At 31.5% G+C, this 15,087-nt stretch overlaps 1 protein-coding gene across 2 annotated transcripts in view; it reads right to left on the bottom strand.

The window, feature by feature from the left end:
* Positions 1–15,087, bottom strand: part of LOC129965402 (1-phosphatidylinositol 4,5-bisphosphate phosphodiesterase epsilon-1-like) — a 365,955-nt gene that overhangs the window by 16,358 nt on the left and 334,510 nt on the right. For both annotated transcript variants that reach the window (XM_056079248.1, XM_056079249.1), the window contains exons 33-39: positions 13,627–13,878; positions 8,545–8,667; positions 8,301–8,421; positions 6,018–6,142; positions 2,782–2,945; positions 1,030–1,188; positions 24–126 (exon numbers count right to left, since the gene is read on the bottom strand). In XM_056079248.1, coding sequence (XP_055935223.1) covers positions 24–126; positions 1,030–1,188; positions 2,782–2,945; positions 6,018–6,142; positions 8,301–8,421; positions 8,545–8,667; positions 13,627–13,878 — 1,047 coding nt within the window. The remainder of the gene's footprint in view (positions 1–23; positions 127–1,029; positions 1,189–2,781; positions 2,946–6,017; positions 6,143–8,300; positions 8,422–8,544; positions 8,668–13,626; positions 13,879–15,087) is intronic.

Below are 15,087 nucleotides of genomic sequence, written 5' to 3' on the forward strand. Positions count from 1 at the left end.
AAATCGAGAATTATGTATTTTACCTTGTTTCAACTTTCCTAGGGGGATGACCCTCTGTGCCGTGAGATGATTGTTGCCCATATCCATCACAGAGAACCGAATGAAAGCCAGATCAACGAAAGTAACCTGCAACAAATAGTGACGAAAAATCTCAATCTGATACTTAACAAGTGATATATTTTTTAAGTAGGAAATAATAAAAACACACTGTCAAACGATCTCACTTTGCCTAAATAAAGTGAGGAAAACTATTAAAGATTAAATAAAATGTTAAAGCAAGAGTGCTTCAATTGATAATGAGTATATGAGGCCAGCTTTAGGAACTTTAATAATTATGAACGGCCATAAGTTTTATTGAAAATAAATGTTAGAGATGTGCAAAAAGTAAGCGCGGAATCTTATTTCAACTTTCCTAGGGGGATGACCTTCTGTGCCGTGAGTTCTGATGGATCTTAAAAATTCATAATGAAAAATTTCTGATTCCTCTCTTGTAAACATACAAATGCTAAATATAAGTCAGCATTAATAAATTTATAAAAATGTACACTATTGATAAGTGAATATAATAATTCATTTCTCTCATTTTTAGAATCATTCCCCGATACCATATTAAGAAGAAGCATTTTTTAAAACTTGTGCCGGATTGGGATGCACGAGGATAGAACCTGGGACCTTGTGGTTTCAGTCTAGTAACATGACCATGATACAAAAGCAATTGCTCGTGCAGCGTAGTTGTTAACTGGCTTATAAGCTTTCACCACAAACTTATTGAATATCTAACATCTGAATTTTCGTAAAACGGTCATTATCGTAAACACGGATAATTTTCTACATCGGAGTTTGTATAATTTTCAATAAAAATTTTCTACGTTTCTACAAATTTTTAGATAATACGCATAGAACGACTTTCTACATTCGAGCAGTTATAGAAGTGACATATTGGGGCGACTCTTTTCGTGCAAGCGAGTTGAAGAATTGACGTCTTTATGGTGGGCTTTCAGAGAGACTATTTAAAGAAAACACACTTACCCGAAAGTTGAATACTTCATTCCATATGGGGTTAAGAGAATTTCTTTGTACTATTTTAGTCTTGTAACGATTGCAATCAACAGGAATTCCAATGACGTCGAGTTCCACCATGGGACTCCCGTTGAAGGTCGCTGGGCACACATACTGACCGGAAATGACCTAAAATCATAAAAATAGAAACATTATTACAGTATATTACCATAGTCTAAAAAAAGGTCATATGTCTTAAGACTATCCCTTTAACATTTATAAGAATTAAGTCATGGTCTGTCTTGACTTTCACGTGCAGGTCGCACATCAGAAATATATAAAGTCTAAAATATCGAAACTCATTAAACATTGAGCTCGAAGCTTCTGATGATTAAAGCAGTAATTAAATCAACTCCGTATATGAAAACACAAATGGATAAGCAAAATAGTGGAGTATTGTTAAAAATACAAAGCCTTTTTTTGCCATATAATATATAGTCAATGCAGATCAATATTTAAATAAAAAAAATACAATAACCCCGTTAAAAAAATCACTTAAAAATGCCATCTGTAAAGACAGTAAAAAGGATATCCCGCTTTTCACATTGTCTATTAGTTGTTATTATCATATCATAAATCAGTGACATTTTTATAAAATAAATTCTCTCAATACAAAAAGGATAGTAGATAGTCAGAATAGTTTCGGAAATATTTTAGAAGGGAGAAACAGAATTCAGATATAAAAGCAAAGCGATTGTAGGCAAATTGAAAACCATTTCAGTGATGATCTGACGATCTTCAGTGCTTATATATCAATTTTTTACCTTCTCGTATGCGTGGTAAAGCAAAAGTATAATAATGGTTAAAACATACGAACTCGAAATTTTGACAAATCCCTGAGTTCGGAAAAAAAAACCACTTCTGGAAAATGTCCGTTTGTTTGTCTGTGATAGAGATAGCTAAAAAAAGGTTTGAGCTAAACGGCTGAAATTTGGTATACGGTCTTTACATCAAATTTTATGATTTCTACCGAATTTTGAGTAAAATATGTTTAGAGGAAGTCCGTCTGTTCGAATATAAATGAACATGATAATCATAAAACGAAGAGAGCTAGATAGATAAAATTCGGCGCACAGATTTAACATCAATAGTATAGACATGTATAAAATTTTAAATCTAATCCAACAACGGATTGAATGTCTATCTGTCTATACTTTCAGAAACATGTAAACACGATAATTCAAAAATGCAATCATTTAAATGTATCAAATTTGCTACATGAATTTGTGACTATAAATGTAATTCTGAGTAAATTTTTTTTGTTTAAAATGTATTTCTGAGCAAATGCATGTAAAACACAATTACATGCATGTAAAAGCAATTAAATGCATGTAATCGATTTTAACCACATGCCAAGGATTAATCGCCAAAAAACTCGCCAAGTATCGCAATAAAAATGCTAATTTTAAGCCAAAGGTTAATATTTCATAATTATTGTACGCCAACGTCGTGTAAGGTTTCTCTATTTATGACAAGTTTATTAGAGAATATGCGAGAAAGTTTCGGGAGACAAATCCCACTGATTATTAAGTTGCATTCCTACAGAAAAAAAATGTATCTGAAATATCCGAAAATTTACAATTTCGTCCAAAACCGCTGATGCCGTAAATAAAATTCATAGCAGCCGATGTGTCTGTACGAGCAAAAAAATAAAGTGAAGGAAAAAAAAAATGACCGTCGTCCAACAGTTATTAGGCCAAAGGAGAGAAACGATCCACTCACTGTAATGGAAAGATTTAGTGCGTGAAAACCGTCGAAGCTCTTCTCCCATGGGTTAAACCTTCCATACATCATGTGTGATCGGTCCCACATCACGCGGGGTTTCCGTACGTAGCCGCAGCAGGCGTTCTGCTCGAACATGGCCGTGTTCAGGTGCAGAGCAGAATCTGGAAAACAGAGAATCGGCATTCTGAAGGCTTTAGACTTGATTTGTATCTCTTTATACTATTTTTAAAATTTTATTTCTAATTATAGCAACGATAATGCAAACACAATTTTTTTTTTAATATCATGGCAATACTTCATGCACGATTGTGAGTATATAAATGCAATAACTAAAACAAAAAATCATTGTTATAAGATATTAAATATTTTAAAGATTCATTAAAATTTGTGAAAAATTACATGGAAATAAAATTAGCATGAAAGGAAAGTTAATTTTTTAAATTTTAATGACGCGTAAAAAAATAATATACATCCACTGATATGCTTTGAACTTATTAAGGAGAAATGTTAAAATTACGATTAATTTTAAACAAAAAATTTTTAAACATACTTCTTATTTAGCATTTACTATTCAATAAGTAACCACGAAAGGCTACTTCGCCTCAACACGGAAAATTCTGAATGACCGGAACATCGTGAACAGCATCATCTGGAACTATTTTTGAGTTTTAACGTTCATTACCGATCACGTTAAACCCCTTCCGTAGGAGGCATTTCCTGTCATCGGTAGAGGGTAACCAACCCCACAAAATTACGGTGTCATCAGGACGGCGAGAACCAATCACATTTTTTAAGCATTAATTTACACATTAATATAATGTAGACCTTATATTTTTTATTTTCAGTTTATCATTGGTGGAAAATATCTTCATTTTTTAAAATGTGAATCATTTAAGATTAGATGTTTGTGCTTTTATTAAAAATTTTAAACTTTTTAAAAACGCGAAAAAGAAACTAAAATTTGTTTGAAAAGAACAGCTTTGAAAAATATAATTGCTAAAGAAATATATTTAAGAAGAATATATAGCTTACAGACTCTAAAATGTCATTTTGCAGCGTAGAATTTTAGTCAAAATTATTTTTTGTGACTTAATCAATAGTATCGACTGATTTTATATGAATTATTCAAAATTCATTCTAATGACCTTAATATCCAAAATGATTGCTGTATTTCTTATTCTCTAATTCCTTCAAATTCCAAAGAAATAAAAAGACCCAAAGATACTACTACTACGTTTTAATGTAAATTATTCTTAAGAGTTTTCTCTGTAATAAGTATTTATAAACCAGTCTTATCAAAAAATGGCAAAACTCCAAGTTCTCTAATGACGTTGAAACCAACTTAGGAATTTCAGATTTTAAACGATAACACATAATTCAGCGTAATTTTGCAAGAGAGATTCAGATGAGAATTTTATGATACTTACGACACTTTTTCCGATATAATTGCAGATAAAACAGAATGATTTATAATGTGAGACGAAAGCTTCTTTGATGATTTCGTTTTAAATTTATACAAGTAATTGCGGTTAGGTCATAATTAAGCAATCATAACTGAGTATTTGGCTTGCAAAACAGCTATTATAAATTATGTTAAAAGTCTTTTCATTTTCTTCTAATTTATTTACGATTATCATTAACATATAAATCAGACTGCTTTGTTACAAGGCAATAATTTAAATGATTGGCAATAATTTTATGGAACAGTCACACTTCAGATCGCAAAATTCACTGATATTAGTTAATGAAGCTTTTGTAATGTTATTAGTTAATATAAATAGTTAATGAAGCTTTTTTTAGTAGGAATAAAGAGTAGACATGTAAAACTTTTTAATAAAGCAATTTTATTAGTGCAATATATTGGATAAATACTTTGTGTTTATTATAGTGTAATCACTTTTGGCAATCAATTTCACGATATGTTATTTAAACCGCTTAGTATAATACAACTTCATGTCAATAATTTTGCCAAACTGTCAGATATTAAAACCGTGTTATTTTAATTGTATTACTTGAGTTCTATTTATTCTGAACATGAATCTTTCTAATGGAGGCTAGTTCTATAATATAACTGTTAAAAATAAAAATGTTCGGTTCATCTATCTTTTAAATTTCGTGGCATTGTAACTTTATTTTTTTTTATTCACCTTGGAAATTACAAAGATATTAACATAATTCTTTTTCTTTTAGCTTGGTTGAAAAATTTGTTTTTTTGAAAAAAATGTTGACAAATTCTTGAGATATTACATAAATTAAGATATATATTCTTTAGTGCCCATAAAGTTTAAACGCTCAGTGACTCTGTTTTCAGTAATCATATTATAAAAAAATGCTTTGTTTCAGTAAAAAATATTATTATATTAATTGCAGATTCATCCTTTCCACTTTAATTTAAAGCATAAATTCTACGGGAGCTAACAGAAACTTAGAGAGATACATATTACGTTATGATGAAGGCCTTTATAATATTATGAGTGAATTATATGACTATCAAAATTTGAAGTTTTAAAATATTTTGATGAAGAAGTTATTAAAGTAGGAATTGCATAAAATATTTAATCAATAAAATTTTAACGAACATTAAGATTGGCGAACCGGATGGTCGTCAAAGGTGGCTAGTATTAAATAAAACAAAGAAAAAACGGTTAAAATTTCGGGACAATAATGTATTTAATTGTTGATAATTAGGCAAAAAATTATTTTTAAAAATTTGCACGACTGTTAAATTAATATAGTTAAAAAGCCATTTTTTTTAAATTTTTGTGCAAAAAAAGTATTTGGAAACTCTTGAGGAAAAAAAAATTCAACTTAATTTTTAATTAATGAAAATTTCAAAAAAAAAAAACCCTCTCCGAATTGCACAATTACATTTTAGAAAGCATATGTGTGCCACACACACACACACACACACACACACACACACACACACACACACACACACACACACACACACACACACACATTATTAGCATATATTTGGATGATGTAAAATCAAAATTGTGATGCTCTGAGGCATAGGTGGAAATACTGCAAGTAAATTGGAATTAACATTTTATAATCTGTAATCGGAAGGCACATTTTATAACAATTTATAATTTTTACATAAAGATTGCTTAAAATGTTTTTTTTTTTTTTTTTTTTTGCTTTTTTATGCATTTAATGGTTACATTTTCACCTCCAGATGTTTTGATACTAAAAACATGTAGCTGGTTGTGATCAAAAGAAGTCTTTACCTTCTGTTTGGTAGTTGAGTGCTACCATCTGAATTCCGAAGGACCAAAAGATTAGAGGGTTGAAATTGGACGAGTCGATGCGCATTCCAGCCGGGTAGGTCCTCATCAGCTGGGACTCGCAATGAGTTCTATGCGTTAAAGAAAAAAATTTCCTTTCATATAACAACAAGAATCTTTACAAAATGGCTTAACAGGAGACTTTAAAATCTAATGTAATATTTAGTGAATGTTTTTCATAATTTTTATTTTTCTACCTTTTTTTTATTAGTTTCAAAATTATTTTTGTTTTAAATTAGTCATTTTTTTAATAATTAAAAACTGTTTTTCCTTTTACTACTCTAAGGTTCGCAATGAACTGGCGAATCTTCCGAGAATCTAACGAGAAAAATAATCGCCAAGGAGGGGAATTAAGAAATTGAGTAACGAGGAGTTTGGTAGAAAGAGGGAGGCCAGTTTGCGTTTTTTATACGCTAAATATATAAATAAATAGTCTTGGGACTGATATATTCATTTCTTGTCTCCGATTGTAATCTAATGATTTATAAAAAAATGATAAGTAAAAGAACCCTTTTACAACTAGCATGTCATTTTTAAACTGGGGTCTAATAATTATTATAATAATAAAAGAAATGACTTGAATGAAATTATTGAAATATGCAAAAATCTTTACAGATTGGCAATATTTGATTATTTTCTGCCAAATCTAGTCCAATATTAATTGCTGGAAGCCGTTTAAATTTTTAGTTTCACAATTGATTAGTATCTAGAAAATTTTTCTCAGTTTGCTGAAAACCAATACAAACGAGTATTTTTTGAAGCTCAAACCAGCTAAGAATTAATTATATTGTAATTAGAGACGAAAGTTAGGGAAGAGGAGATATCTCTGATAACCTCTCGATAACAGTTATTACACGGTTGATTGCACTGTTCTGTTCTATTCCTATTGTATCTTCTGTTCTTTTTATGGGTTTGTTTGAAATTATTTAACTGTAACTGTTAACTGCTTTTTTGTTGATTTCATAAATAAAAATAATATATTCTTTAATAACTCTTAGCATTCTATTGATTCTGCTATAGAGAAATTAGGTTGAATGAATACTTTAGGCAAAAGACATATAATTCAGTTTAAAAAATCAAACAGTATAGACAGATCTTCACTGAGATCATAATTATTAATTTTTATTGCTAATCAAAATAACTGCATTGTGTTTAAAGGAATTTAATCGAAGAATGTGATAGCAAAGCATTATAATAATCTAATTAGATTTTGGATAGCGAATGAGTGTTAAGGATCAATTGGCTTGGGGAAATTCTATATGCATCCTAGTTTACAAATTTCACAGAAACATTGCGAAAAGAGCAATAATATAGAAACTCGTACAATTAAGGGAATGTAAAACTTTTTGTTTGGAATGTACAGTCATTTAATGAAGATTACAATCATAATCGATTTCAGAAATTTTTTCCAGTATAGAATCACTTTCATGTATTGTTTAATTATTCTATGTATTTTTAGATGAATGATTATTGAAGAATTATACGAAGGTTTTTTTTACATGTTACAAAGTCATCATCATTATGAAAATGTTTCAATTAGAGCTGCGCAGTTTATTATCAAATGTTCGAAATCTATTTTTCCAATGTAGAGACATTTTCTTGCATTTTTAATTATTCCATGCATTTTTAGATGGAAGATTTTTGGAACAGCGTGTTGGCAATATTTTCACAGTTTTTATCAATTCAGAAGGATTCGGAAGGCAAATTTCACAGAGCTTGAGATATTAATGGATAATGTAGTCATACCTCCTGATGGCGAATGTCACAGACATTACGTTTTGAAAGGCAAGGGTAAAATTTAAAATTCGCATGACTCATATAAGGCAGAAATAGTTTAGTTGAAATAGAAAGATATTTCCATTTGAAAATTAGGCTGCGTTAAAAATAATGGTATTTTACGTATTAACGCCACCGCAGCTACAGATTTGGCGGTTTTTGCGCTAATGAGCCAATAAAGATCAATCCGTTGGCGTTGAATTTTGAAAGTGATTGGCGGAACTTAAAAACCGCCAAATCTGTAGCTGTGGTGGTGTTAATACGTAAGTACCAAAATAATTTATTTAAAGAAGCGAATTAATTGAATTTATCACATGTATTCAAATAGTCAGGAAACTAAGTTGGACAAATATATTTCTAAAATAATTCACGATGAACAAGATGGATTGGCGATATATTCGAAAAAAGAAAAACCGCATGTATAGAGATCAGAAATCAAAAAAAGGATATGCCATGAGTGTCAGTGGATGTCTTTTGCAGAGTTTTTTGGCGGTATTTTCGTTCACAGAGGAAACCTGGAAGCAGGGCGCCTGCGCTCGCTTCAAGTAGGCTTGCTCTGTCTTGGCGTCAACTAATTGGAAGGAAAAAGAAAAAAAAAGTGTCAAGTAAAAGCAACAAAAATACAATTAAAAAATCAATCGAATAAATAGTATGATTATAATGCAACAGGTGACATCTTTCTTCAGCATCTTACCATAAGAAGTGGGTGGTGTTCCCGGCAGCGAAGAAGCTCCCGAAGACGCCAGCAGATTCCTCCGACTGCTCATCTTTTTCACTTTGACAGAGTTGGTTGGACTGCAGTTGCCTTGAACAAACCCTATAGAAATTTGAAGGAATAGCTTATCATTATCTTCAAAATAAGCTAGAACAAGCTAGTAGGCTAGAACTAGCACAGAACAAACTAGTAGGCTTTGGCACTTGGACAAATTTTCAAAACCTTATTTACATTTTTAAAATTTAATAATTATCATGCTAATTTAATAAGACCAGTATTCTAGCCGATGTAATATTTTAATTTCACAGCTACAAGTTCTTGAAATTTACTGAATCATGGAGTATTATACGTATATATTATACGATGATTATTATTTCACCGTATCTGGTGGAAAATATTTATGACTCAAATGCATATTATCTTCAAATCAGAATTATATTCGATCGTGCTATTTTATAAGAATAGATGCCGAGCAAATCATTACAATTATTAGTTACTGAGTTTATTATTGTTAGTTAAGAAAGAATAATTATTAGAATTTACCAAAATTATTTAATTACTTAATATATTTAGATGGCTACTTATAAACAAATACGAATCCAGTTATAAACGATACGAATTAGACATGAGTGTCCGAAGTTATATATACAAAGCACACAATTTTCATGTGTGGAAATAAAAATATAACTATATATGCCATCCATGACCACAAGAGGGGGAATGACATCTTTATTAGAGAATATGCGAAAGACTTTGGAAATATAACTTCAGTTGTTTTTGTAATTTTGAAAGAACATACTTTAGAGTTATATGATGCACTACGAATCTTAAAGAGCATGTTGCCCAAATAGATCCAGAAAAGAAATATGCTGTCAACTGAAAGATCGCTGTCTAGCGACCGCATAATCAATAGTTATTACGGATATTTTCAAGTTTAAAAATCTAAATAGGTTGAAAGTTTCAGATAATTTCATAAAAGTTATTTATATAAATAGTACTTAAAAGTGTCAATAATTTACTACTTAATTTAACCAGAGGGAGGCATCTCTCCGAAGCATTCTTTTTCCTCGCTTATATATGCATATGTGTATTCTTAACAGTATACAATTGGCGAACAATAGTTACAAAAGAGCTTGTTAGAATGTGATATTTTTTGATTAATCCCTGGAATATGGTTTACATAAGTACCAGAAAACCGAATGTGTATTTTGAACGCTTTTTTTTTTCCGCGGCTGAATGAAACCAAAATTTGACAGAGAACTACTTTTAATCATAAGATCACAAAACAAATTTCATGCCGGTGTCCTGGCATAAGGGTAGCGCGTCTTCCCCGTGATCTGGGCTTCCCGGGTTCAGCTTCCGGTTCGATCATGGTTGTTCTTCGTCTGTTCTATCTGTGAGATGTGTGAATGCGCCCCCCTGTAAAAAGGGGTTGTGCAAGCGAATGAGTGATGCGTGAGTAGCAAATCGTACTCTTGGCCCTAGTTGGCGCTACTAAAACAAGAGACGCTCCCTATCGGCTTAAATCGCTGACTTCGAAACAGCGAGCTAGCCCATGGCAAGTACCATCAGAAACAACAACAAATTTCATATATTTAAATCATACGTTTTTGAGTTATCGTGTTACGAATTAGGCAACATTTGATACATATCACACATTTTAGATGTTATGTATGCATTTCAAATGATTTCCATCTAGTTCTTTTCGTTTTGAAGTTATTGTGTTCACTTGTACTTGGACAAATAGAAAAACTTTCTCTTTATGGATTTCATTTAAAATTTGGAATTATGAAGACCATACGTCGCATTTTGGATGAGGAACTCAAAGCGTATTTGAATTATTCTGTTCACAGACACAGAGCGACATACAGACGAGCATAATCCCGAAAATGTGTTTTTCGGATTCAGGAATATCTACGATTATAAAAATTCGTCAAAATATCGAGTTCGAATTTTTTGACGGTTACAATATTTTTCTTTTTTATATTTCGTACACAAGAAAGTCAAAAAAGTCAAGAAAACTACATTTTAATAGCAAAATTCAGAAAGGAGAAAAATAATCATGACATACTTTTTTTTCTGATGTACATATATTAACCAATAAAACAGCCGATTAGCTAACTGATGCTACCGCTTTATTTACATTGATTTTTAAAAGTCCGTAGAGTTTTAACAAGCTGATGGGTTCAAAGTAATTTTTTTCGCATCGATATTCGATGCAAAAATGATTCATAAAGATTATGAACGACTTAGTTTAAAATTTTAAAAGTATAATTATTAGACGCACGGTAATTTTGGATACATTTTTTAAGTATTTAATAACTCCAATCAATCATATTGGATTTCGTAACATAATGCTAAAATCATTTTTGTCACTTTATAAATAATATTTTTACACAAGAAAATAGAGTGGAGAAGCTTGTAGATTTTTTTTAGTATGGTTTTTTCCCCCGTGTATTTCGTTCAGTTATTTTATTTATTTATTTATTTCTCCTTTTTTGAAAATTTAATATTTTAGGGTATTAGGTTTTTAATATTTCCTTTTTTTCATTCATCAAATTTTATAATTATTATAGCAGAAAATAAAGGCCCAAAAATATTAACTGCGCATTGCCAGCATTTTGTGGAACCACAGCAGATTACCTTTTAAGGAAAGTCAAGTAAAAGAGAACATGTTGTCATTGACCTCCTTCCTTTTCTGCCTTCAGTTGAAACGCTCAAAGCGCATAAATTGACAAAATGTATCTTCTGTGTATGTATTTCGCGTGGGTCATTTGTAATTTAAAATTTCAATAAAGTGATAAATATCTATGTCGCGTGATGACTGCTAATTGTTTTGGTTGTTCTCGAAGCATTGTGGTTGAAATTCAAACACAGTTTTTCAAATATCTTAATAAACAATAAATAGAATTTAGAGAAATAATTATTTCTATTTTTTCTGAAGTACGTCAGTGAACTTTTCATTGAAAATAATCAACATTTTATGAAAAAAAAACCCCACTCGTTTTCCTCGTCACCTTTTGAATTGTATATGTACAAGGTTTTTGCATCACGATGATGTGTTTCAAAATTATGTTTTTAGCAAATTTTTTTTCTGAAAGAAAAGAACCTGTAGAAATGATGTACTTGTTCTGCTTTTAGCTATATTTTTTCTTTTAAAAAGATGTACAGGTAGGTACAGATTTTTAACTTTTCGTTCCAGGAGAGGGAATAACGGAGTTAGTAATTTTGTTAAGCTCGTGTCAGAAATAATTAAATAAAAAAGTGGGAATAGGATCAGGAAACAAGAGAACATTTTAGAATGAAGTTAATATCAACTAATTTAAGATAAAAATTAAGAAATTAATTGGGATTAAAATTAAATTAAGAGATATCACACACACGCACGAGCGCACACACACGCACACACACACACACACGAGCGCGCACACACACACACACACACACACACACAATATCTCTTAATTTTAATCCTAATTAATTTCCTATTTTTTATCTTAAATTAGCCTAAATAATTTTATTTTAGAATTTTCTCTTATTTCTTAATCCAAATCCCACTTTTTTATTTAGTTATTTTTTATACGCGCTCTAAAAAAATTTGCTTATACTTTTGTTTCCCACGCCACGAGTGAAGGAATAAAAATTATTAACGACTACGCATTTCTTTCAAAGATTTCTTTTCTTAAGTCGACACGCGTCAACGAAATCCCTATCAGAATTTCTAATCACCAAAATCATCAAAGGAAATTTTTTTTTAATCATTTTTACTTTTGTTTTCTGATAAGAAGGAACGTATTCCAACTTTATCTCTATGAAAAATGCCTGCCGTCCAGTACTGAAATAAATTAAGAAAATTTTGGAAAGTATATTCAAAATTCATCTTACTTTTGGACATGCATCTGCCAAATTATACTATTGCATTCATTTTCATTGTGATCCACGAACGTATAAAGTAGAAGCAGATATAAATTAACATACCATGCAACATTAATAAAATGTATTAAATGATAAAGAACTGTAAGAAAAGTTTATAAAGAGATTTGCATAGACAATTTTGGCAGATATTTAATAAATCAATCTATAATTATTTACTCTTTACATGTTAGAAAACACTCATTGTGTAAAATCTTTAAGAATTATAATTAATCAAAAAGCAATTTTCGACAAAAAAAAACTTTAAAAAATGGACGATGATTTTTTAAAAATAAATCTTGACCCCCGGGGGGCACCTCGAAATGAGGATGAGATGCTTCCGGCATGGTGGTTGGATCTCGCCACCCTGGAGGGTACACAAATAGGTGGAGGATCTGACTCCTCCCATCGATGACGGGACATACTTCCTTCGGGGAGGGTTGTACCGTGGCCGGTGATGGTCATTAGGACTCAACCACAATTCCCGCCAGTGTTGCTGTTGCAGCGGTCCGGTCATTCAGTTTTATGGTTTAAATCCGTGTGCCTTCGTGGTGGGTCGGAGAGTCAGATGGTTGACTTACTAATAAATCTTTCTATTTTGATAATTTTCATCAACACTAACATTAAATCATAACAAACAATTTGCAGAGTAAAGAAAGATATGTATGTACTTTTTTTGAAAGTAGCAACAGTCAGTTGACACAGTTCCAAAAGTTTTTTTAACGATTTCTCGTGCTGAAAAGATTTTGATTAGTAGCCAGAAATACAGAACTCACCGTGCCGAGACTCAGTCATTCACTTTTCCCGCGCTTTTGGCTACTACTAATATAACTCTTAACACGTTCATTCATCTTCTTTACTTCTTGAATCAGAATTAAATAATGGGAAAAGATTTCAATTTTACGGAATGGAAATTATTTAATATTTATCGAATTGTGTGAAGGATCTCTTTGAAAAAAGTGTTGCCAGATTGTATTTCGGCAGAGATATACCGAAGCATATTTTATTTTTCTCGCCATTTCGCAGTCATGGCACATTTGTTTTTACGGTCAAATAATGTAAAAATATAATCTAATGTAAATATTACATCTGAATACGATTAATTTCCCAATAAATTATTGATTTATTTTATCAGTCCATATGGCTTACCTCTAAATTTGATGGCTTGACAATAAACCACCAAATCTGAAAGCTCCGGTGCTATTTGACTGCTAGATTTCTTGTTCTTATCATCGTCAGCTTCTGAAGGGGCCGAAGTCATTTTGCTTTGTACGTTTTGTGGTTTGTCACGATACGACTCCTCCTGGCTGGACAGTGACTCGGTGCGAACGGTTAGTGAGACGCTTTTGCTGACGGTGCCGGAACTTTGGCGATCATCTTGTTCCACTTCTGGGAAGTTCTCTGCAATAAAATGTAGTGTATCTAACACAGAGTATAAATTAAAAAAAATAAATGCTTTACTCCGTCAACATGCCCTTCCTATACAGTGTTTGGTCATGGTATTTTAAAATACAACGTTGTAAAATACAGCGTCGAGAAAGACCAATTTCAAATCATTGCTTGAAAATGACTTGGATGATTAAAAAACACCTCGAAATTGTGCTTGGAGGTATTCTTCTCATTATTATTCATGGTCAGAAGTGATGGATTGACTGGTCTAATGTTGTCTGATACTGAACATCTGTCAGAATGAATTACACTAGTAAGATAGAATTTACAGAATCAGTTAGTGGAGATAGCTGTGAAATTTGAGACCAGAAGACAGGTATCTTGTTGATAAACATCCGAGCAGGATAGGAAATTACTCAGGACAAATTGAGAGGGTGTACAATTGATTAATACAACAGGTTTTATGTAGAATACCGCTTTAATGAATGAAGGTGTTAACGGGACTCCGTTAGTGACATTGTTAGTGTTTCAAAAGATCAATGGTAATTTATCTTTTTTTTTCAAGTCGAACTCCTATTTCTATGTTGAAGACACAATATAGAACAAGTTTAGAAATATAGTCATATTAGTTAAATCAGTTTCATTATGAATTTTGAGATATTTTATTGGCATAAATAAATGTTCCCGTCGTTCATCTTTGTAGCATTTTCGTTGAAAAGAGCAATCAATGTTACATGCTTTCACTCTTTCACTACTGAACCTGCCCAACCAGCCGAGCAAATCTGATCCTGGAGAGACGGTTTCTCTTTAAAACGAGGGATGCAAGATGTAAAGCGGAAACAACCTTGGGAATAATTCGTTTTATATGCTGCAGGTTTGTCACGATACGACTCCTCCTGGCTAGACAGGAGGAGTCGTATTGTCTTTTGTATTAGAAACTGGCTTACCAGAATAGAATTTGCACAGCCGGTTGATCAGTAGTGAAAGGGTTAAAGCATACCTGGAGCAAGATTTAGATCAATCATGTAGTTTCAAGGATTCTGTTGCGAAATGGAAACAAAAGCCATATATGTGATGACGAGAGAGTTTTCGCGATTTTTTTTAAATATTTTGTGGTACTTTATTGAATTCTACTTTATTGAATTTGAGTTAATCGATAATTACTAAGAAATTACCGAAAGAAAAGAAATTACCAATTATCTTGGTTTTGTAATTAAACTG

Source organism: Argiope bruennichi, chromosome 4, assembly GCF_947563725.1.
Source record: "Argiope bruennichi chromosome 4, qqArgBrue1.1, whole genome shotgun sequence".
NCBI classification, from domain to species: domain Eukaryota; kingdom Metazoa; phylum Arthropoda; class Arachnida; order Araneae; family Araneidae; genus Argiope; species Argiope bruennichi.